The following is a 21,707-nucleotide window of genomic DNA, read 5'->3' as shown; positions in this document are numbered from 1 at the left end:
GCTGCTTAAAGTAACTCTTAAGGAACAGCCATTTTAGGTGCAAGTCTTTATCACCACTTTTATTTTTATATATTTGTATTTTCTCCCCTAGAACTTGTTCACCTTGATGTGTATCCGGTTCCTAATTGCCTGGCTTATATGGATATTTCTAGGTAAGGTTACGTTTTTTCTTGGGCCTGTAAAACATACGTCAGTGAAGCTTAGGGAAAAATGACATTCACTGATATTTTACTGGGAGTGGGGCCAGGAACTGGACCTTGAGATACGAGAAGACTGATTTTTGAAGTTAGAGGATGGGCTTTTTTGTGCTGGCCAGTTCTTCCCTCTTTCCTTTTTATAGATTTAAATATTTAATTTTTTTAAGTGCTAAAAGTAATTTTTTTTGTAGTTAGAGTTTAAAGATTTATATCTTACAGAGATAGAACATGATGATTCAAACATACACCGATATGAGACATGTACACAAGCCCAGCATAGGTTGAAGTTTTATAGTTTGCTCATCAGTTTGGCAGCTCCTGCAGCTCATCGTTGCTCTCTGCAGGCCTGGCTGCAGTTGCCACTTGAATGCATCTGTAAATCTCACCTTAACAAGGGAGGTGGGGTAAGGAAAGAAATGGAAGAGGGGGGGTTCTTTAGTTTGTTTTACAATTTAAGGACTGAATCAGGAAAACACTTTATAGGAGTGCTTAATGTCTGTCTTATTTAAGGAGTTACTCATCTGCATGTTAAGGTGATAATCCCATTCGTTAAAAAGCCTGCTTAAAGCACTCCTAAACTGTCAAGGGTAATTGTAACAATTAGTGAGTTAACCTGGGTGAGTGGCCATCAACTTCAAAGTTTCATCAACCTTGAGTTACTTGCATTGTGCACCTAAATGTAACACACAGGTTACATCACACTAAGTGTGATTTATTGAAAAGTGCTCTTTGTAAAGCTGTGTTCTCCATTTAGCTGTAAATGAAATTGGTGCAGAATGCATGATTTTGATCACAAAACCCTTTTTGTGCCTCAGTTCAGTGATGGCATTGTAACTTAACGGGTAGAGTGTCTTTCACTTCTTGGCTGGCTTGGAATTGGGAAATCCGTTTGAGATTGAAAAAGAAGAGATCTGAGGATAAGAGGGGTTGGGTTGCTATTGCATATTTTGGTTAAAGGCTATTGCATGAATGAACTATAGGATAGAAGCACATGAATGAGCATGAACACTGATTTATGTTTATGCTGTGTAAGGGTCCTATTCCTGGACTTCAGGTCTGTGGGTGCCTGAATATCTGATGCCCAGTTTTGCATCTGTGTGTGCTAACTGTAGTAATGGTTATGTGAATGCACATGCACACAACCTCCTCCATGTACTTCATGCCGCTAATTTTTCTTTAAGGCAGGGTGCCTTACTGTGCCTAGCTTGCAGGTTTTCAGTGCAATATTTGGAAAAACTTCTCTCTAAGACCTTAATTTTTGGAAGAGTTAGTTTCTGTGAAGATAAATGCAAGAAAAGCAAAACTCTTGGCTTTAAAAATATGCCAAAAAAAAAATATTTTGCTCTATTCAGTGAGATAGCTGAAAAGTGGTAGAGCAAATTTCAGGATTGAATTTGTGGGGAATTGAAGAGGTGTGTTTCAACTGTGTAGAGCGTGGATATCTTCTAAGGAGTATCTCACAATTTTTTTTCTCCATGGAGAGACTCCTTCATCATCAGTACTCTGATACCCTTAACACTTCTTCCCTGATAATTTGGAGCTAGCTTTTTGCATTTTCTTAGTGGTTGCACATCTAGGGAGATGCTGTTAGCTTTGTTGCCTCCTCACCCAGGACCTTACGGCACTGGTAGTGCCCTTAGAGAAGGAGGGGTGGCGCACAGTCTTGTAGGAAGCATAATGCTATGTAGCAGATTTATTTCCTGCAGGTATCTGTATCTCTTAAGGCTGTATTCTTAATAACATGTACATCTCAGTTATCATTTAGTTACACCTCTTTATGTTCTTTGTTCATAGAAATCACCTGGAAAACCTGCCTGAGTGGGTATGTGACAGTAGGAAACTGGAGGTGTTGGATGTTGGCCACAATCAGATACGTGAGCTGCCTGCCCGGTGAGTGTTGCAGACCAGTTGCACAATGTGGAACGGGAGAACCAATTCAGAAATAATTGCTGATTCAGTGTGTAGCTTGTTCCGGTGACTGTCAGACTTGTTTTATCTTTCATTTGATTTTATTTTTACCTTGTGGGGTGTCGTCATGCCTCAAGCTTCTACCCAGCCTTTCTTCTTTTACTTTCATGCAGAGAAAGCAATGCCTTTGAACTCCAGGTGGAAGTTTTGAAGCTGTTCATGTGGCTGTTCAGGCAGGAAAGCCCTTCATTTTTAATACTGAATATTAAATATTTACAACCATAACTTTGCATGACAGTTTAGGGATCCAGAACTTGTAACTTCATTTCACTGGTGCCTGGAGACTCCGGTTCACAGCCTTGTTTGAGTGAAAAAGAGTTGAGAGGAGAAGGTAAAGCCTCATCAAGGAAGGAAACTCCTGCAAGTACAGCAATCACCCTCACTACAAAGATGATCTCTTTTCCAGGAGTTTAAACTTAAAATTGATAAATGCAAATGATAGGAAAGCAAGTGAACAGGAAGGAAAATAGAAGTAGAGTTTAAATAATGAGTGGCTCTTGCTAGTTGTTGGTTTTTTTTTTCTAGAGGGACCTGTTCCAAGTGAGAATACTGATCAGGTGCTGGTATTGAAAATTTCCAAGTCGCTGACTTCACTGGAAGAGAGCTGTCATTCTTGTCTGCTCTGTGCACTTCAAAAGAGATGTTGTGAAAGAGGGAGAACATACTAGGCACAAAGGGTGAAATTGCGTGGGGATGTGCAGAGCCATTGAAGATTGTAGACAGCTAGTGTATGATGAGTTGTTACATATTTTCCTTACAGAGCTGTATAGCACAGAAGAGCATCAGAAACCCAAAAGGATAGTTTTGTCTGGGTCACATGAATGTGCCATATGGTGTAAACCAGCAGTTTTAGTGTCAGAAATGGGAAGAGAATAGATTTCAGAAATGTGGGCAGAAAAGGATGTGAGGAGATTTACCAAGCAAACTAACAGGCTAACGTGCAGATGATTAATGCCTCTGGTTTTCCACACAAAGTGAAGCTGTACCTGCTCAGAAGATGGGGGGAGCAAAAGTTCATTTGCCTTTCAGTTGCACTTCATAACAGCAAGGCCTACCAAGGCATACCGGATATCTTTGGGAGATTAATGATTAGCTGAAATTAGGTACAGTCAACATCCCACTTGTCTCTCCCGCCATCTTATCCTTAAGCCCAGGAAACAGCTTATCTTTGAAAACTTTTCTTTGTAGTGTGTGTCTAGATAGCTTAGCTCCTAATAAGTCAACTCGGTTTTAAGGCCCGGTTCAAAACACAGGCTTTGAAGTCTGCTAAAGTTAGGGAAATTTAGGTCTGGATTCAAATGCAAATGCCTCAGGGGTATGGACCTACTGTTAAGTATCAGGTAAATGCTAGTGCCCAGCGTGTTCATGTGCACTGCTGTCTGCTTTTTCTTCTAAGCAGAGTAGCACTGAATACCTGTGAAGAGAGTGAGCAGGGCTCTCCCAGGAGGATGCTTGCTGCTCTAACCACAAATGTTCAAGCCTTGCAGCAGTTTCCTGGAGGGCTGAAGGTTACATCTGACCTAAACAAGCTACAGTTGATGCTATGTGTGTTTGCCTATCGAAACAGAAAAACAGAACTTGAAGACAAAGAATTGAAGCAGTTGAGATGGAGAGCTGTGTCCTAATGTTTGTTTCAATTAAAGAAAATGGGAACAATGTACACTGGGCTGTAATGCAGCCATTTCTGCTTTAAAAGTGCTGAAAAAAAAAGAGTACTTGGTCTAAACTATGCAGGACAAATTCATTGTCAAAACTGATGTTGCCAAAGATTCCTCAAAGAAAATGGAAATGCTTCAATTAAGAGTTGCCAAAATTATCTTGTCACCACCAGTGAGAAGACATCTGTATGCATGTTTCTTCCTTTTTGTCTGTGTTTTTTTTAAAGTTCTATATGTATTCAACGTTGTGTTCTCTTCAATTGTTGAATGCTTTCACCAAATCATGTTTTCTCAGATTCTGATGCCGAGTGACATGCTTGTCCTTAGAATTTTTTGATCTCATCAAAACTTCCAGTGGGAGTTGGGCAAGTGGGAAGGCTGCCCATAGGGAAGAGCGGTCCCAGTGTCCTGATTCCTCACCTAGCTTGAGAACTAGGTGTCCCAGGCTTCTCAGGAGCTTGCTTAGTTATATGCTGGTGGTTTGATCTCTCTTCAGACATCCCTGTTCCTTTGGTGCTTGTGTAACTTGGAAATAAGTGAACACAAATGAACAAAACCCCAAAGACTTACTCAGTTCTTCTGAATTATTTATAAAATATATTTTAATGGAAAAGCTAATTGCTAAGGTGTTTGCTATGATCTGACCTTTTTTTATTTTAAAATCACACCACCCCCACTCATCCAAAAAAACCCCCAAAGTGATAGATTTTTTTGGAGGTGTTGTCAACCAATTCTGCTTTTTCTTCTAATGTTTGGTGTCGATGATACTAGCCAATCTTGGTTAGGAAAGGAAATTAAAAGGCAAATTTGTAACTGACAGAGATTTTCAAGTAAAAGCAGAGTGAAACAAAAATGGTTAAATGACAAAAACATAATAGATATGCTTATCACTACATGATAAGTGTCTTTTCACCCTGTGTTGAGCCTTCTGGAACGATACGGCTGGCTGTTGACTTGTATCCATGGTCGTAATGCAGATGATCCAGCCAACTGAGATAACTGCTAACACTGGCACGCAGATGCAAAGTATGACTGTGTCTGTCAAGGGGAAAATACTCAGCATACTTCGTTGATTATTTTGGCACAATAGTCTGATGACCTGATGTATTGTAGAGCAAGGGAGGCTCTTTATGTGTATTTGGGTCATTGTAACAGAGGGAAGAAGATTTTGCTTTAATGCTGAGTAATTTGACAGTCTTTGATTGAAACAAGTCAGCATGATGCACAGGCTCGCCAAATTAAACAGTGCGGTAGCGGGAATATAAGACAGGTGGCAGATGAAGAATAATCTTTTTTTCTTAATTTGCTGAAGGCGGTGCCGATTCAAAATTGAGTTGCTCCCTTTTTGAGGTCTTTGGGTGCAGATTTTTAACTCCTTATTCGGTTGTTTATACTGCAGATTTCAGCTTTGCTCTATGATCAAAAGACCTGTTTGCTCTAGCTTTATGTTGCCCTCTTCTCCCCCTCCCCTTCTCCCCCAGCCTTCCAAAAAATGGAGCAGGGGGTTGGGACTCCTGGTCATCTATCGCTTGTAAAAGCTCAAGAAAGTAAAGCCGATTAGATAAATTTCATTTGCTGTAGGACTGGAAAGGAGGCTTTATGTTGGTCTGGTATTAATAGAAAAGGAAGATGGGAGGTGGGGAATTGCATTGGATTATGAGTCAGCACATGATGAGCAGAGCACTTTGGAGCTTGTGGGGTAACTGGTGATTTCACCCACACTTCTGAAGTTCTTCCATTAGCTAGGGGGGTCCCACATATGCAGTTTTCTGCAGCCATTGTTAGCAATTACCTCCTTCACTGTCATGCTCCTATATTCATGTTTTATAGAGTGCAATAAGACAACCCTTTCTCACTATTTTCACTCCTGAATCATCCTTAAACCTCCTTCCCTGTCTCTGAACAACCTTTTCAAGAAGTTGGTGGAGAGTGGGAAGACATTCTTGGATCTTTGTGTAATTAATACCATGTCTGCTAATCAATTGGCTGAATCACTTTCTTGTAATGAACAGTGATAGCTCACCTAAATTCTCAAAGCAACTCTTCAGTTTAGATTTTTCCTTATTTTTGGTGTTTTTTATTTCTCTTAAGGTTGTTTAACAATAGTAGCTTGCGTAAGCTGCTGGCAGGACATAACATGTTAGGAAGGCTACCAGATCGGCTCGAGCGAACACAAGTGGAGGTCCTGGATGTCCAACACAACCAGCTTCTTGAACTGCCATCTAACCTGCTTTTGAAAGCAGACAGGTAAATATAAAGAAATTTGATCTTGACTTGTGTGTGAGAAACCTTGCTTTGTGTGTTACTTCCTAGCTGAAAGGGTAATCTGAGGTTCCCCTAATTTGAAAGTTGCCAAGCCTTGTGTGGTAAGAACAGATGTCTGCCCAACTCACCAAAACACATTCTTTTTATTCTGGTTTTGTTGCCTTATATGGTTGCTTCTTTTTCCCCACCAAGCTCCTGCTGAACACCTACTTCTTGAAATCTAGCTGTAAAGCAAAGCGCATGCTATTTTCTGCTACATACTCTGAGATGGGTTAGTGGCAGTTTCTTTAAATACATATTTCTTAGGCTTGTTTGATGGAGTGTGAAAGCTTTTTTTTTCCTCCTTCAGTCAGAGGCCAGAGCTTATTTATACCTGTCAAACAAAACAAAATCTGTGCATAAGGCTGTCAGAATAACTCAGTTATTCCCATGTCCTTGCTTTGTGAATTTCTTTATGCTTTTCAAACGTTTGTCACTAATTTAGCTGGTGTCACCACTTGATCTGCTTTCTGGATTCTCATTTTTATGCTGCTGTTTCTTTAGTTTTGGAGTCTTCATAATCTTTCTTCTTGGATATGAACATATCCTGTAAAGTGGCTGTGATTGAAATACAGGAGGTTGGTAGCATAGTCTAGGGATAGTGGATGGGCTTGCCCTGCTTGGTGTCAGCGTTCATTGCACCTCTGCGTTTCCACATACAGCCATGGGATTTCTGAGTGCTCAACCCATGCATAATCTAACAGTGAGATTGTGTGCTGTGGGGTTTTATTTCTGACTAGCTGTGACAAAAGGAATGTGTAGCTGCTGAGTTTCTTGAGAGGTGGAGAAGCAAAAGTAGCGGCAATCTCACTGTTACAGCTCCTCACCCGATTAAGAGTGTTGCAAAATCCCTCACTTCTATACTGTTGTTCTTTCCGTCATGAGCCTCTGGTTAAATTTCCTGGGATTCACAGCTCTGGGAGTTGGAGAGTTAGGTTGGTGGTTGAGATGGCTTCTAAATAAACTCTTACCTCAATTTACTCTTGAACAGTCATGTTCTGAGGAATCTACTACTTAGATTAAAAATTGTCTTTCAAAAGGTGAACTTTACTATGACAAGGTTTTGGTTCTGGAAACTAGTATGACATTTCAGCCTTGGTTTTCTTGGCTTTAAAGAATCTTTAAAATAGTCTTTATACTTTGATTTTGTTTTGTTTTGAACAATACTGTTGCATACTTGTCCATATTCAAGCCTGTGTAGGGTGCCCCCTTTGGAATAAATTATCAGCAAAGTTATTCTGATGTTAATTTATTGTTTCAGTTGAGGCTTTACATAAAAATGCAGTTAAAGCATTGAAACTTAGCAATGTTGCTACTGTAATAATTGTGAATATCTGGCACATTTCTGTTTAGGAATAGTGAAATTCATAGCCTGTTCGTGTGGCAAGGATGTTTCACATCAACAGCTATAATTGGCTTGTGGATCACTTTTCAAACTACTTAGAAATTGTATGAACTTCAGAAATGAAACCTTGTAAAAAGTTTTTGTCACAAGAAGTTGGAACATTAGGTCAAAAAACAATAACTTTACAAGTCCCAAGTTGAAATTCCTATCTGTTAACTTGAAAAAGAAACTTTTAAGTAGGTTTCAGAAAGCTATTGGCACCTTTGAAAGCAAAGAGTGAAATACTTTGTAAAATTTCTATAAAAAACCAGGTTGTTCGGTCGAGGATGTAGTTTAGTGCAGTTTTGGCACTGGGAGAGAGGCTGAATTTTTTTGTACTGTAACTCATTTTTTTAAACTGAGCTACAAAACTGTAGACAGATTTTTTTTTTTGGTTGGTTGGTTTTGTGTTACCAAAGCGAACAAGTAAAGGCTAAAACCGGGATTGGGGGTAGATTTCCAGAAATTTGCTAAAAGTGTGCTGAGAAGAGGTGCAATTAAAAAAATACATTGAATAACAGTATTAAATGGCTGATTAAGGCTTGAGGATTTTTTCTCCTCTGCAGCTTTTCAAGCATGTTGTGGCTTAACCCCAGCTGGCAACTAAGTACCACACAGCTGCTCGCTCACACACACCCACACCCCTCCCCCAGTGGGATGGGGTGGAGAATTGGGGGGGGGGGGGGAAGTAAAACTCATGTGTTGATATAAGAACAATTTAATAATTGAAATAAAATATTAATTTTAATGAAAAGGAGAGAGAAAGAGAGAGGAATAAAACCCAAAGGGAAACAACCAAAAAAATACCCAAGTGATGCACAGTACAGTTGCTCACCACCCGCTGACCGATGCCCAGCCAGTCCCTGAGCAGCCATCGGCATCTCCCGGACAACTCCCCCCCAGTTCACATACTGAGCACGATGTTCTATGTTATGGAATATCCTTTTGGCTAGTTTGCCTTGGCTGTCCTGGCTCTGCTCCCTCCCAGCTTTTTGTGCACCTGTTCACTGGCAGAGCATGGGAAACTTGAAAACTCCTTGATTTAGAGTAAGTATTACTTAGCAACAACTAAAACATCAGCGCGTTATCAACATTATTTTCATACTAAATCCAAAACACAGCATTGTACCAGCTACTAAGAAGAAAATTAACTCTATCCCAAGCCAAAACCAGGACAGAGCAGTACAGGGCATGAGTTTTCAAAGTCTTCTATGGGTATTAACGAAGTCACGTAGCATTGCAGGTGAACAAAGCATACCCATTCTGGTATCTCATCACTGCTGCAGTCTCCTTCGCTTGTGATGGTAACAGAAGCAGCTGGCTTGGGTGGGGTTTTCCACCTTGTTCCCTACCCCTTAGGTTTAGATGACTTGGCTTGCAAATAGCTTGTCCATGCTGGTGCTCCCATGACTGCTGCAGAAGTGGTAAATGTGAAGGAAAACAGCAGTGCAGATTAGTGTAAAATGTCCAAGTTTTAAGTTTGGAATTTCCTGCAGGAAACATCTTTCTTTTTATTTTGTTTTCAAATGTTTGCATCTGTCAGCAGTTAAGTGTCAACAGAAATGGGTCTGGGCCAGGGAAAGGTGCTCAGGCATTTGTTTGTTTTTTAAAAGGTAAAATGCTTCTCTTCTCCAAGCATTCCCTGGGAAGCACAATCTGTACTGCCAGACATGCCAAGAGAACTGGGTTTCCTGAGTGGTCTGCCATGGTCTCTACCCAGCATGTAATGTTGGACAAATCACTTTACCTTACAGAACCTTTCTCTCTTCATAAAATGTCTTACCTTTTGCAGTCCTGAAAAGATTAGTTTATTTTTTTGGAAAGGTACTTGCGTCTGTGCAACTGACAGATGATATGTTGTCTGGATATGAAGTCTCATGCTGTGAATTATAAATGCTTTCTCCTTCTCAATCCTGAATATTTGACAAAGTGGGTGTGAAGTGCCTTGGGCAAACTTCAGCGCAAGCACTGGTGGGCTTTGACATCTAGAACATCTGAGGAAGGGAGGAAAATCAGTGCATTGGTGCACAAAGAAAGAATATTACTTTCACAAAGAAAAAAAAAAAGAAAAAAGAAAAAATACTGGAAAACCTCTGTTCTCTTCATAAAAGAATCAATGAACATTGCTTTTCTACCTTAATCCTTCAAAAACCAATGAAAAGGTATTGTTCTCTGCTGAAGAGTATAATTTGGGGATATTTTGTTGGTCTGCTTTTTAATTAATTTTCTATTTTAAACTGTTACTCAAGGAGAAATTGAGGACTAGCCCATGAAACATTTCTCTGACCAAGACAGCTTGGTTCTGTTTGTTGCACTGAAAGTATGCACATCTTGTTCATGTTAGCAAGGATCTCTCTTGTAGGGTGGGGATTTTCTTGGCAAGATGAACGCCACAGAGGCAGCCAGATAATCTCTTCATTTCTCATTACCAGATGCTGCAAAAACAGAGAATTCATGCAAGTGCTACGGCTGATGGGGAAAACTCCCAAGCTGAGTCCTGAAGCTTTTTTTGTGCACCTGCATTCTTGCAGCCTTTCATTTCTATCCACTGCTTCATCTGTTGTGATGCCTTTCCCACTCTGTCCTGTTCTTATACAGGCTTTTTACAGCCTTCCTTGACCAACTTGCAACAAACTACCATTTAATGGCATCAGCACTGTTGTACAAAATTTTTTTTGGGTAAGATGAGCAAGCATTCAAGAGCTTTAGCTGGGTAGGGTAGAAGAGCGGTGGCAGTGGTCAGGGTGGGTTAAAAATGGAGACACAGTGGTGAAAGGAGAGGGTTTGCCTCTTGCCTAAGCTTCCTTTCCCAGTCAGTATGAATGTTTTCAGTATAAACCCTTAAAACAGCCATTGGCCTATTTAAAGCAGTTGCGTGGTGAAGATGTGTAGCTGTGATGTGCACAGCTTAAACCTTGGGCTTTGTTTTGCAGCGTCGGGTAGCCACCAGCTGTGGTGGCTTAAGCCAGAGTCAGCTATTCAGGGCCTGTCTGGGCTCTCCTCTGCATGATTCTTGTTTTTAGCTTTGTTCAGCTGCTCTTACCTGTTTTGATTTTTACTTTGTTTGTTTTGATTTGATTTAATTTGTTTCAGGTTTGGTTTTTTTGCTGGAGTTCTGGAAGATGACCCAGTTAAACTTGCTCTTGTTTGATAGCTGCTGTTTCCACCCACTGTGACTGCTTCTTTTTAATGCGAGTATTGAGTCCTAGCATGGATGCAGGAGAAGTGAGGGAGGAAACAAAGTCAAGTGAATGTAAAGAGCTATTTCAGTGTTTGATGCACATACTTTTGTTGTAGAAATGCTTAGCTACGTTTGTTTCTTTGCTGGTACCTTAGGGTTTGCAAGCAGATGTATTGGAAACTGGGGAAATCCCAGTTAATGAAACAGCCAAAGATAGGTTAGAAAGTAAAAGCTGAGGAGACAGCAGCAGTTAAGTGGTTTTTTTGGCAGTCTGTCAACAGGAAGGGGATTCACTTGAATGTTTCCGTCCTTTTTTTTTTATTATTTTATTTTTTGGGGGGGGAGGAGAAGAAACAGCCTCTTTTGCAGAGGTTGGCAAAACTGCTGTGATTTTTTTTTTTTCAACCCCTCTTTCTTTCCCCCCCCTAGACATGCGTAGCTTCAAGGATTCTTCCTCACACACCTGCTACCACAATCATAAATTATTTTAGGATTAGGCGATGAGAAATTGAGGGCATGTTTCTGCAGAAGGGACTGAAGAAGAAATTTTGTATTTTGATTGCTCTATGCTGATGGAGATCTTGGGGCACAGGCCAAACTGGAGATCTTGATTTCTCCACGTATCCTCTTTTTGCAGCTGCAGTATTCTTTCCAAGTCTTATCGGTACTTTCAAGCTAAGCACAGTGGTTTTGATTTGCTGCTGCTTTGCCATTGGATGCAGTTGTCTGTGTTGCTCCTTTTAATGCTGAACATTCCTAAGCTTTTTGGAGAACTTATGTTTTTTCAGTGGTGGCTGTGTCTCACCAGCAAGCCAAACTTGCCAGGCTACCTCAGAAAACGGTGAGGAATTGGGAGATGCTGTATTCTTACAATTGTCTATATTCAGCTTTTGTGTGTGCTAGAGGTAGGCATTGGTGTTAAAAAAAATTTGAACCTTTTGCAGTTTTCAGCAGTTTTTCTTCCTCTGCTTTTGGAAGTTCAAAGTGAGATCAGAATCATCTGGGTTTAAATGAAAGTGCATGTGACTGCATATTAGGTCTGTTTTGTTGAATTAGATCCATGTCCTTGATTCTACCTTATTCTATGGGACAGTCTTTTGTTTTTTTTTCTATTTTGTTGTGTGGAAAAATTAAATCCAGCAAGGGATTGTACTTTAATACCCCATAAAACCAAAGGTGACTTATTCCAGATGGAGATCAATGTTTATATCATTATCCCAGAGGAGAATTTACACCTTGTCAAAACTGAAGAATTCTGGCATCTCCTTGCCAGCACCTTCGTTTCTTTCTTAATCTCCGACACTCTGCATACTTGTTAATTCATGCTCTTCTCGCTGTATTATACTCCGATATGTGCGCAGGCTGCCGAATCCAGGTTTTTGTAGTGATGCTGTACTCCTTTCATGAGCTTGCGGTATAGTGTGTGGGTGGAATTGGAAAGGGAAACAATTAATTTTGGACTGAGCTTTAATACTTGACATTCTGCTTCCATCTGATAAGCAGTATGAGTGGGATATCTTCAAGGAACATGAATCAGTTTAAGTCCATGCACAAGAGAGATGGGAACAGTTGTGCCCAAGTAAATTTCCACTCCTCTGGAGGGCATTTGTAAGATGTGCCTTCTAAGGTAATAGCTGGTGTGTTGCACGAGGATGAAGAAAAAGGGGAGTGGAAATAATCTGGAGGAGGACTTCTGTGTTAAATCAGCATGAGGGGAAAACCTGATGGGCAAATACAGATATTTTTTTTTTTTTTTTTTTTTGACATAAGATTATAGCACAGAATTGACAAAGCTTTGGTAGTAGCAGTCTACTGGTTTGTTCTGTTTTCTGCCCAAAGAATATGATGTCCTTTTTTTATTATTTTTTTATTTTATAATCCAGAGAATATCTTGAAAGAATTATAGTTTCTGAATGTTTTTACCATTTTAATGTAACAGCTGGTGAAAAGGAACTTGTAAATAAGCAGCATAATCTTTTCTAAAAAATCAATTTAATTCTAGTATTGTCAGCTACAGGCAGAGTTTAGCGTGTGACTATCCTGAACCTGACTGCTGAGTGCTACCCAGCTGTGGGTTCTTAAGTATGGAGTAGCTGAGGTACCCTGCTACCACAGGGTTCCTGTTCTAGACTTCTGGCGAGACTTCACTAGCCACCTAAACCTTGTTCACATCAAGGTACTAAACTACAGGTCAGGATGATTGAGATTTATTTCCAATGTTGTCGTATCACGCTCTGGAAGATTTGGCAAAAGGTGGGGGGTACAGAGCAAAAGCTCTCTTCTCTCCTTTTCCCATTGGAAAATGTATGCATCAAAACTTACTTTTGGCAGAAATATGCAGATTCCAGCCACTTTTAATACCTGTGAGGGAACAGCTTGAAACTTTTTGTTGTATTCCACCAATGTGGAAAGTTTATTAAAAACAGACGAGCTTTTGTTGATTCATTTTTCTTTTGAATTTAAAATGGCTTCAGAATAGCAGACTGTATAGATTTCAACTTTATCAGAGGAATGTACCTTTTCTTACTGAAAGCTTTCAGCTGTGTTTTGGGCTAGCTGTACTTGAGTGAACTTATGTTCTTCTGAACTTCATAGCCATAGGATGCTCTCTAGGTTATCTATTTGGCTCTGGTTATTAAAAGAAAGTACCTGTGTGCCACTCCAAGTTATTCTGCTGTAGCTTGCAAAAATGTAAGTAAAATACAGATTCCTCTTCAGGGTAGCGAACGTGCCCTTTCCTGGGGGATGTTATGCTTCCATCTCCTCATTCCCACCGTACTCCTGGGAAAGTTCACTTCTCCCAGCAGCCTTAAACTTTTTTATTACTTATGTCTTCCCAGGCTGAGCCGAAGGTGACCATTTTGTACTATGAGTGGTACAAGAGATACTGTGGCTTCAGTGTTAATTAGTGCCTTTTTTTGTGGAGAGAGAAGTATTAGATTGAAGTTGCCAAAGTAATAGTTGTCTGTACTTTTGCAATAGGTGTGCTTGCTGATCTTTAATTAAGTAGAGGAACTGTTGATGTGGTATGCTTCAGTTTAATAATCCAACTTTGAATGAGCTTAATATATTTTTAGTTTATAGCCAAAGGGTGAAATTGAGCGGCATCTTTTTAGAATAAGTAAATAATTTTCAAAACCCTTTCAGCTGCTTATTCCCTTCTCTGTATTAATCCTTCCTCTTCTCCCTTCTTCCTCTGGAGTTTTACCACCCTTGTGAATAATGAATGAGCCTGAGGATTAAACTGTGTTTCTCTGAAGTGTACTCCTCTGTCTGTGTAAAATGGCTAACCTAGTTTCAGTTCTGTGCAGAGCTGAGAGATTTTTGCTTCTAATGGGAATAGTGGGGGTTTTAATCCTTTGGCATTCCACGTGACTCCTCTGTAGCATGTCTGACCCTTATTTGCTGCTGAGCGAGTCTCAACCAGCTGCAACTCTTGCAAATCCATTTCATTCATTAATAGATCTTAAAGGGCAGCGTGGATTCCTGTGTGGCTGGGAGAAGCTATCAATATTTTTTCACTTTCTCTTAAGACGGATGACAGGAGCCCACCTACCTTTTGTGTCCTGGTCAGTGGCTTTATAGGCTTCATCCAACTCATTTCTGAGTCTGTTCCTTGAATGCAGCTTTGCCCACTGCAGCTGCCCGCTCCTGCTGGTGGGAGCAGTACAGCCTGGTTTGAACGCCAGCATGGCAGACTGGCAGGCACACACTTAGTTCTGTATCGCAAATTCTCTAAGGCAGCCTTTTCTGAAAAGGGGAGGAAGGAAGAGAAAGGTCTTATTTCTGTTGAAAAGGCATGGTCATGCCAGAGCTGGTTGCTAAAGGATAAATAGCCTTGTTTTTCCATTTCTTTGGAATTGCTTGTATGGATTCTAGCCTTCAAGATACCTGCAGTGTGTATTCTCTGTGTATACTCCAGCACTGCCGTGATCACCAAACTGCCGCAAAGGAACGTGAACCCTCTGCCCACAGACTTGGTTGGCAGGAGTGGGCAGCGCCTGTACCTCAACAGGTCTTGTTCCCATCCTGGAAAAAGTCTTTTGAAGGAGAAAGAGTAACTTCATTCCTGTGTTTCTTCAGCCCCTGCTGCTTGTGGTTGGACTGCAGGAAACACTGACAAGGGCTTCTGCTGCGTTGGGGAGTAGGGGAAGGGTACTCAGGAGCTACACAGAGATCTGTCTGTCTTGCTGCATACGCCAGCAAGCAAGTATATAAACTTTTTAAGTTTAATTTACTGTTAGCACTGTCTCTCTTTAAAATGTCGAAAGCAAATTACTGCTTGGTCTCAGGTTTTTTTTGGTGATCGGTGCATCTTTAGTTATGCAAATATTCAAAGAGTAACTTTTCATATTTTGTAGTTCTTTCAAGCCTGCAGTTTTAAACAAAATACTGTCTGCACCCCTAGCCAATATTTAAAGTACTGAAAAATTGGCTGACCTTTTACCAATGACGACTTTTAGTCACTTGAAGGGCAGCTATACTCTCGTGTTGTGTTGATGATGAATTCAGAATTCATTTTTATGACTAATTAATATGGGAATGATGTGGTGTGTTATTGCTCTTGCCTGTAGGTACATCTGTAGTAATGTTGGGAGTACTGAAGTCTTGGTAAGAGGATAGAGGCGTTTGGATGTACTCATTTGGCTGATATTTTGTTCGTACAAATGTGTTCATTTAAAAACATCATCAGAAGTTTTGTTTATGTAATGCTAGACTTTTGGATTTTCTGTCTGTTGTTGTGAACTTGTTGCTTTTGGCCTTCAATTTATAACTTTTTACTCCTAAAAATAGGAATTTTAATTATACTTACAGACAAAACCTGCAGGATGTTTCACTGAACTTCCTTATGCAACTTCTTTTTGCAGCCTGAGATTTCTTAATGCCTCTGCCAACAAACTGGAAATGCTTCCTCCAGCCACTCTTTCTGAAGAAACCCACAGCATCTTGCAGGAGTTGTATTTGACCAATAACAACCTCACGGATAAATGCGTGCCCTTGTTAACGGGCCATCCACACCTGAAAATCTTGCACATGGCTTACAATCGCCTCCAGAGCTTCCCTGCAAGGTAAGTTTCAGAGGTTTCACTGCCTCTGGCCCACCGGTGGGTGTGCATTGTGAAACATTTTCACATCGAGAACTAAATTGCACAGGAATGTGGTGGCAGTATTTTGAATGTAGTGATACTGCAGTGGGTGGATTCACCTGCTATGCCCTCTTGCACGTTGCTGCTCTCTTGCATTGATTGCAGAGGCAAGTGCATGCTACTTGTTGGTTGGTGTGTTTGGATTGTGCTTAAAACGCTTTTCAACTGGACCCATTCAGCATGACCACAGTCTGCTTTTGAACTCGAGCAAAGGAGGTCTTCTGTTTTCTCTGGCTTGGTCACTTCACTTACACCTGGTGGGCTTCTCCTTACAAGAGATTTGTGAGCACAGCAGTCTGGAAATGTCCTCTGGAAGTGGGCTGAACTCTGCTAAGGGAAAAAACCCTCTCACCCCAGAAAGAGATTTTGCCTTGGCAGCAATTTCTGTACTTTCAATTCACACTGTTTTAATCAGAAATCTTTCAAGTGTAAGAAGTGCTGTAAAGCTGATGGGGTACAACCTTGGAAAAGAGATGCCAATAAATAAAGGAAGAGCTCTCTCTGTCCTTGTGTGGTGTTCTGAGCAGCTGGGCTTCAACAGCAAGGGGGAGGGAGGAAGATGAATTAGGGGAAGGGCTGAGTGGGATGCTAGAAGGTGGGGGGGGAAATTTGGGGATGAAGTGAGAAACTAGGGTAGAAAGAAGGAGGAAGAAAGGAGAAAAGAGAGTCAGTTGATGAGCAGGGGGATTGTAAGCAAAATAAGTAATTTGAAAGGTAGCATTAACAAAACACTGAAGAAGCAGCACACATTTTGTTCCACAGCTACGTTAGTGTCTGATGTGAGGAGAGGTGACAGGCACTCATGTGAACAAGGATCAAAGTCTGCAATTTTACTTTCTTAAAATAATGAAAACCGTTGCTCTTATCACCACTTCAAAATAAAATATGAGTGTCTATTAAAAGAAAAATTCTCAAACTGTTGTTTTTGTAGCAAAATGGCCAAGCTGGAAGAGTTGGAGGAAATTGATATTAGTGGGAACAAACTGAAAGCCATTCCCACAACCATCATGAACTGCAGACGTATGCATACTGTAATTGCTCACTCTAACTGCATTGAAGTCTTCCCAGAAGTCATGCAGCTTTCTGAAATAAAGGTAAGGAATTAATGTGCTTTGGAAGAAGCAGGTATAATGTGACTTTACCAATTCTATTCTACCCTCAGGTTTCTCATTGCTGAGAATGACCTCAGACCTGAGGTCTGACAGCTGCTTTCTCCTCTGAGGTCATATGCAAAATATGTGCCCCTGTGCTGCCTCAAGATTAGAATGGAAGAGCCTCAAAATCTGATTTTACACTCACCTTCACTAGATCCTGTCTTCTCTGCCAAATAAGCGTTAGTTGTCTTCCTGTGACAGTCTGTTATGATACAACTTAAACATTTGGCAAGAGCTACGCGTAATTAACTCTTGCTGCCTTGGCAATTGGTTGTTTGAGTAGGAATGGACTTTGTTTAAAGCGCGTGTTAAAAACTGCTGAAGCTGCAAAATAGAACAGGCCTTGGGGACAGAGAGAAATTTCAGGAGCACAGGACTGAGTGTTTAGGCAAGCTACTTTAATTTTGCTAATTGCAGTCCTATTTTGCAGAACCGGGAGAATGCATAATCCATCTCTTGTATGTGTTTCCAGAAGTAATCCTGTGCTTTTCCTGACGCTTCTGTTTTGTGGGATGCGTTCTTTGCTTGACTGTGCTGAAGAGCACTGCCGCTTACCTTTTGCGAACCGCGTTGCTGCTTCTCACCTGGCTATAGCGCAGGACACTCCGCGCTGTTTCTACTGGGCAGAGCTGGGAGATGGTAAACTCACAGCATACAAATCTTGTGATATAGCAGAAAAACTGTCATTCTCTGAGGCTGAGAACTGATTACCTATTCACGGGCTCAAAACAACTGAAGTGTCCTTCAGGCACTCGGTCAAGTCAAAAGGCTAAGTTCCCAGACTGCCCTGTGTGCCTCGGTGTCTGGGGTCAGGGAAAGCAGCAGGAGCAATAATTCTGTTGGACAGCAAGTACATGTAAAGATGAGCTTTGTGGTTTTAGCCAGGAAATCTCAAACAAACTTGTGGGTTTTTGAATACTCCTCCCTCTTTGGAACAATGGCCGGAGGAAGCGGAGGGCCATTTAGAATCAATCAGAATCAAAGCCTTTTTTCTAAGAGGAAGAATTGGGATGGGAGAGTGAGGCTCTGCACAGTAAACATTGCTTTAAAAATATAAGTTTGGTGTTAACAAAAAAAAAATAAAAATGTTGGGATAATGTAAACACGTTGATAGGGAACAATCAGCTTTTTCCTTTTTTTCATGCATTTTGAGGAAAGCTGAAAGTTTTGTAAAAGCATTGGTATTTAAAGTGCTACTCCACCAGAATGTTTAGCAGAAAAATGCTCTTGGAAGACCTGGCAATTTCTTCCTGCTGGTGCCCTACGGTTATTTAGTTCTTTTTGGCAGAAGAAAGAGGCATGGTTGTCACTAACTGTTTTGGGAGTTCAGGAATAGCATGTGTGACTTCATCTAAGAGGGCACAGCGCTCTAGGACTCCAGCTCTGTGGAAAGTGCCTGGTCAGTACTCAAGCCTGGTTTTGACTTACGTGATATGAGTTCGTGTAGTTGCCATATGGCAAGGTGCCTTGTTGGGCATAGGGGTCTTTTGACCCTTTGGTGATTTCTCTAGGTCAGGGATAGTGTGTGTCAGTTCGGAGGTCAAGCTTGTGCTGTCTGCCTGTATCCATTACCTAGCTTAACCAGAGCTCCTTCTCAGGTATGTGAGAGCATTCAAAATGTGCCAAAGTAAGTTCAGAATGCGTTCCTTAACTATGGGTTTGGTCATTTGGTGAAATAAGCTTGCTTGTAGCAAAGCACAAAGTATAGTCTCATGTCACTTCTGTGATGATATCATATTTGATGGTCAATTTTAACTGAGGTGGCATTCAAAGACTCTACACCTCGTGGGAAACTCTGTTACCTGAAGTAATGGCTGTTTTGCTTTTTGTATTTAATTAGCCTGGGAGGCTGACATGTTTTTGGAGTCGATGATACTGCAACAGTTAGTAGCAGCAGTTACTATGCCGTCTGAAATAATTGGATAAGGAAAGGTAGTATAAACGATGATGTTTTTACGCTTGCACTAACTCAGGATTTCCAAACGCAAGGTCATTTTAGTGATGAAGTTTTCTCCAAGCCTCTTTTACACACTACAGTCAAGGCTACAGAAGTTAACGTGTTGTCCTGTGCGTTAAAGAGCATGGTGAACGTCTCTGGGATGTCTGTGCAATATGTCTTGGAGTTTTTGTAGGATTTTTATTGTATTTTCTGACAGTTATTCATACTGTCAGTTAGGTTTATCTGTGCACACCTTAACATCTTCTGTGAATGGCTGAGCAGCTGGGAGCACACACACCTGAGTCAACGGCCCAGCAGACTCTTCCTTACAGCCGTCGTTGTCTTCCATTTCCTTGCCTTAAAATAAAAGAGGGCACTTTTTTATTATCCAGCATCCTGGTGTGTTTTCACAGTCAAACAGTTGTGTACACCTTACTCCTTGAGCAGAGCTCAGCAGCCCTCCTGGGACCTGACTTGACTTCGTGATCCAGTTTTTTTGACTGATGAGTTGCTTCTCTTTGTGGCCGTCTTGCTGGACGGCTGTGGTGAGGGCGATACAGAGGTTGCTTGTTGCAGTTTTTGGTTAAGCTTATCTTTCACAGGAGCGTTACCTTGAGATCCAGAATAAGTGAAGATCTAGTAGCAGTAGCATCTTAAAAGACAAAACTCTCAATCAAGCTGTAAATGCAGTGTAAGCAAATGCTGAATGTTAAACCCTGTCTTCCAGCTTGCCTGTCCAGTGCAAAATCCTGTGTGCAGCTGCAGGAGTTGTTCTGCTGGTGCTGCATGGGTGTGGCTAAAACATCTTGCATTAAAATAATGCATGAGGGAATTGGGATCAGTTAGGAAATACGCTTTCCTGCTAGCCTGAGGAGTATGATAAGGACTAAATTTAACATAGATATGCAGAAAGTCCCTCTTAACCTGTTCTTCAAACAGTACAAATAAAATCTAAGAAATTTTAAGCCCATAAATAAACTGTCTTCACTACTGCCAAGGGACCAAGGGATCTGCTGTAGACTGTTGCTGCCTTTGGCGTATTGGGCATTTAATGAGAACAAATAAATTACTTTTTTTTTTTTTTTTTTAACTTGTTATTCCAGCATGCTTTTCAATCAAATTTATAATGGCATTGAGGAGTTGAACACAGCAAGGCCTGTTGGCAGCTTCTTTAATCTGCGAAGTAATTACTGGTTCTGTGGAAGCAGTAAGGAGTTGCTCAGTGGAAGGAAGCTCAGTGGAACAACTGCTCTGTTAAGCTGTCTACTGTTTTATTTGCGTGACAGATTTAAACTCTGATTTCCTTATCAGGCTTAAATAATGTCAGCAGTTTGTTCTTAGATAATAAGGACTCCCTATTAGACAACCTCAGGATTCAAGATTTGGGTCAGAAATTCTTTATTTCCATCACATGTATTTAATAAAGTGTTAGGAGATATTTTTTTTCTTTTCCAGATTTTACTAGGTTATCTTATGCCACCTTCTAGCTCAGGACCCAATTTCTTTGAATATACCTACAAAAATGAAAATGTCTTGCTTGTATCGATGGAAATTACGTAATGGTCAAAATGTGCAGCTAGGAAAAGCCTCCTCTGCCCCTCTCAGCTTTGTTTTGTTTAAGTTTTTGGAGTCTTTCTGGTTTTGCAAGTTGAAAGTAGAAAATGGTCTTTCTGAAAGCTGTGTATAGATCTTCTGTCTTCTATTAAATACCAGCCTGCTCTGTCCTCTCAAAAAAAAATATTTTTTTCCAATTTTTGGTGCATGCTACACTGGTGATCTTGTTATAGGGTTTGGAGAGTTGGTTTTGTTCTTAAATGCCACATTTTTCCCTGTGTATTGACTTTCATCTGGATACGCCGCTTTAAACATTATTTGTTTGGGGATTTTGTTGATTCTAGTGCACTTATTCTAGCTAATTTGTGCTTAGCTGGTGGATAGCCAGCAAGTTTTTCTGCTGCTTTGTATCGTATTTTTTTCTGAAATATTTAAGCTTTAAATTTTTTCACTCCTTTTATTGACTTAATATTTAAATATGAATTCATCTAAGATGACACGAATTAAAATAATGTTTAAAACTGTTCTAGTATTTTTTTCCTTTCCCTCTCTGCTCCTCCCCTCTGCATGCATTCATAACCCTGCTTATTTTAATATCCCTCCGTAAATACCGAGTTCCTGAAAGTGTGTTCATACTCGTGCTGGTTTAAACTGACTTCAAAGGAGGGATTGCTACGCCAGTGGCTTAGAAGTCCCAACTGTATTTATCTCCATTTCCTTTACCTATTAAAAGACCGGTTTAATCCATAACGTTTTTTCATAAATACTTGAAAATATGCTGACCATTTTTGTCTCTGTGAAGAGCAGACAAAACTCCCTAGCTTTGTAACAAGATGATACCTGGCCAGGAATTGAAATGGAGGGAACATATTTCTAGGTGTCCCAGACATCTGGTAAGATGGCTACATGCCATATGAATTTCTTTTGCAAGAACAACTTACTTAAGTGCATGGTCTTAGGTCTTGGTTGCAGCCTTTATTGTTTATGAAACGTGTATTACTACATTTAATCAAAAATTGTATGATCTTGATGACAGCTGAATTCTCTTCCTTTTGCAGTGCGTGGACCTAAGCTGCAATGAACTGAGTGAAGTCACATTGCCTGAAAACCTGCCTCCAAAACTACAAGAGCTGGACCTGACTGGAAATCCCAGATTAGCCTTGGATCACAAAACCCTAGAGCTGCTGAAGTAAGTTACCTTACGGAGCGGGGAGGGGGCAG

The 21,707-nt window shown here is 40.6% G+C and overlaps 1 protein-coding gene across 1 annotated transcript in view; it reads left to right on the top strand.

Annotated features, from left to right (window-relative positions):
* Positions 1 to 21,707, top strand: part of PHLPP1 (PH domain and leucine rich repeat protein phosphatase 1) — a 143,037-nt gene that overhangs the window by 110,045 nt on the left and 11,285 nt on the right. The window contains exons 8-13 of the mRNA XM_040586442.1: positions 92 to 152; positions 1,992 to 2,087; positions 5,915 to 6,070; positions 15,561 to 15,761; positions 16,771 to 16,933; positions 21,545 to 21,675. Coding sequence (XP_040442376.1) covers positions 92 to 152; positions 1,992 to 2,087; positions 5,915 to 6,070; positions 15,561 to 15,761; positions 16,771 to 16,933; positions 21,545 to 21,675 — 808 coding nt within the window. The remainder of the gene's footprint in view (positions 1 to 91; positions 153 to 1,991; positions 2,088 to 5,914; positions 6,071 to 15,560; positions 15,762 to 16,770; positions 16,934 to 21,544; positions 21,676 to 21,707) is intronic.

The sequence above is a fragment of the Falco naumanni genome, chromosome 3, assembly GCF_017639655.2.
Source record: "Falco naumanni isolate bFalNau1 chromosome 3, bFalNau1.pat, whole genome shotgun sequence".
Classification (NCBI taxonomy): Eukaryota; Metazoa; Chordata; class Aves; order Falconiformes; family Falconidae; genus Falco; species Falco naumanni.
The sequence above is the reverse complement of the archived record's forward strand: the minus strand, read 5'-3'. Positions and strand labels throughout refer to the sequence as shown.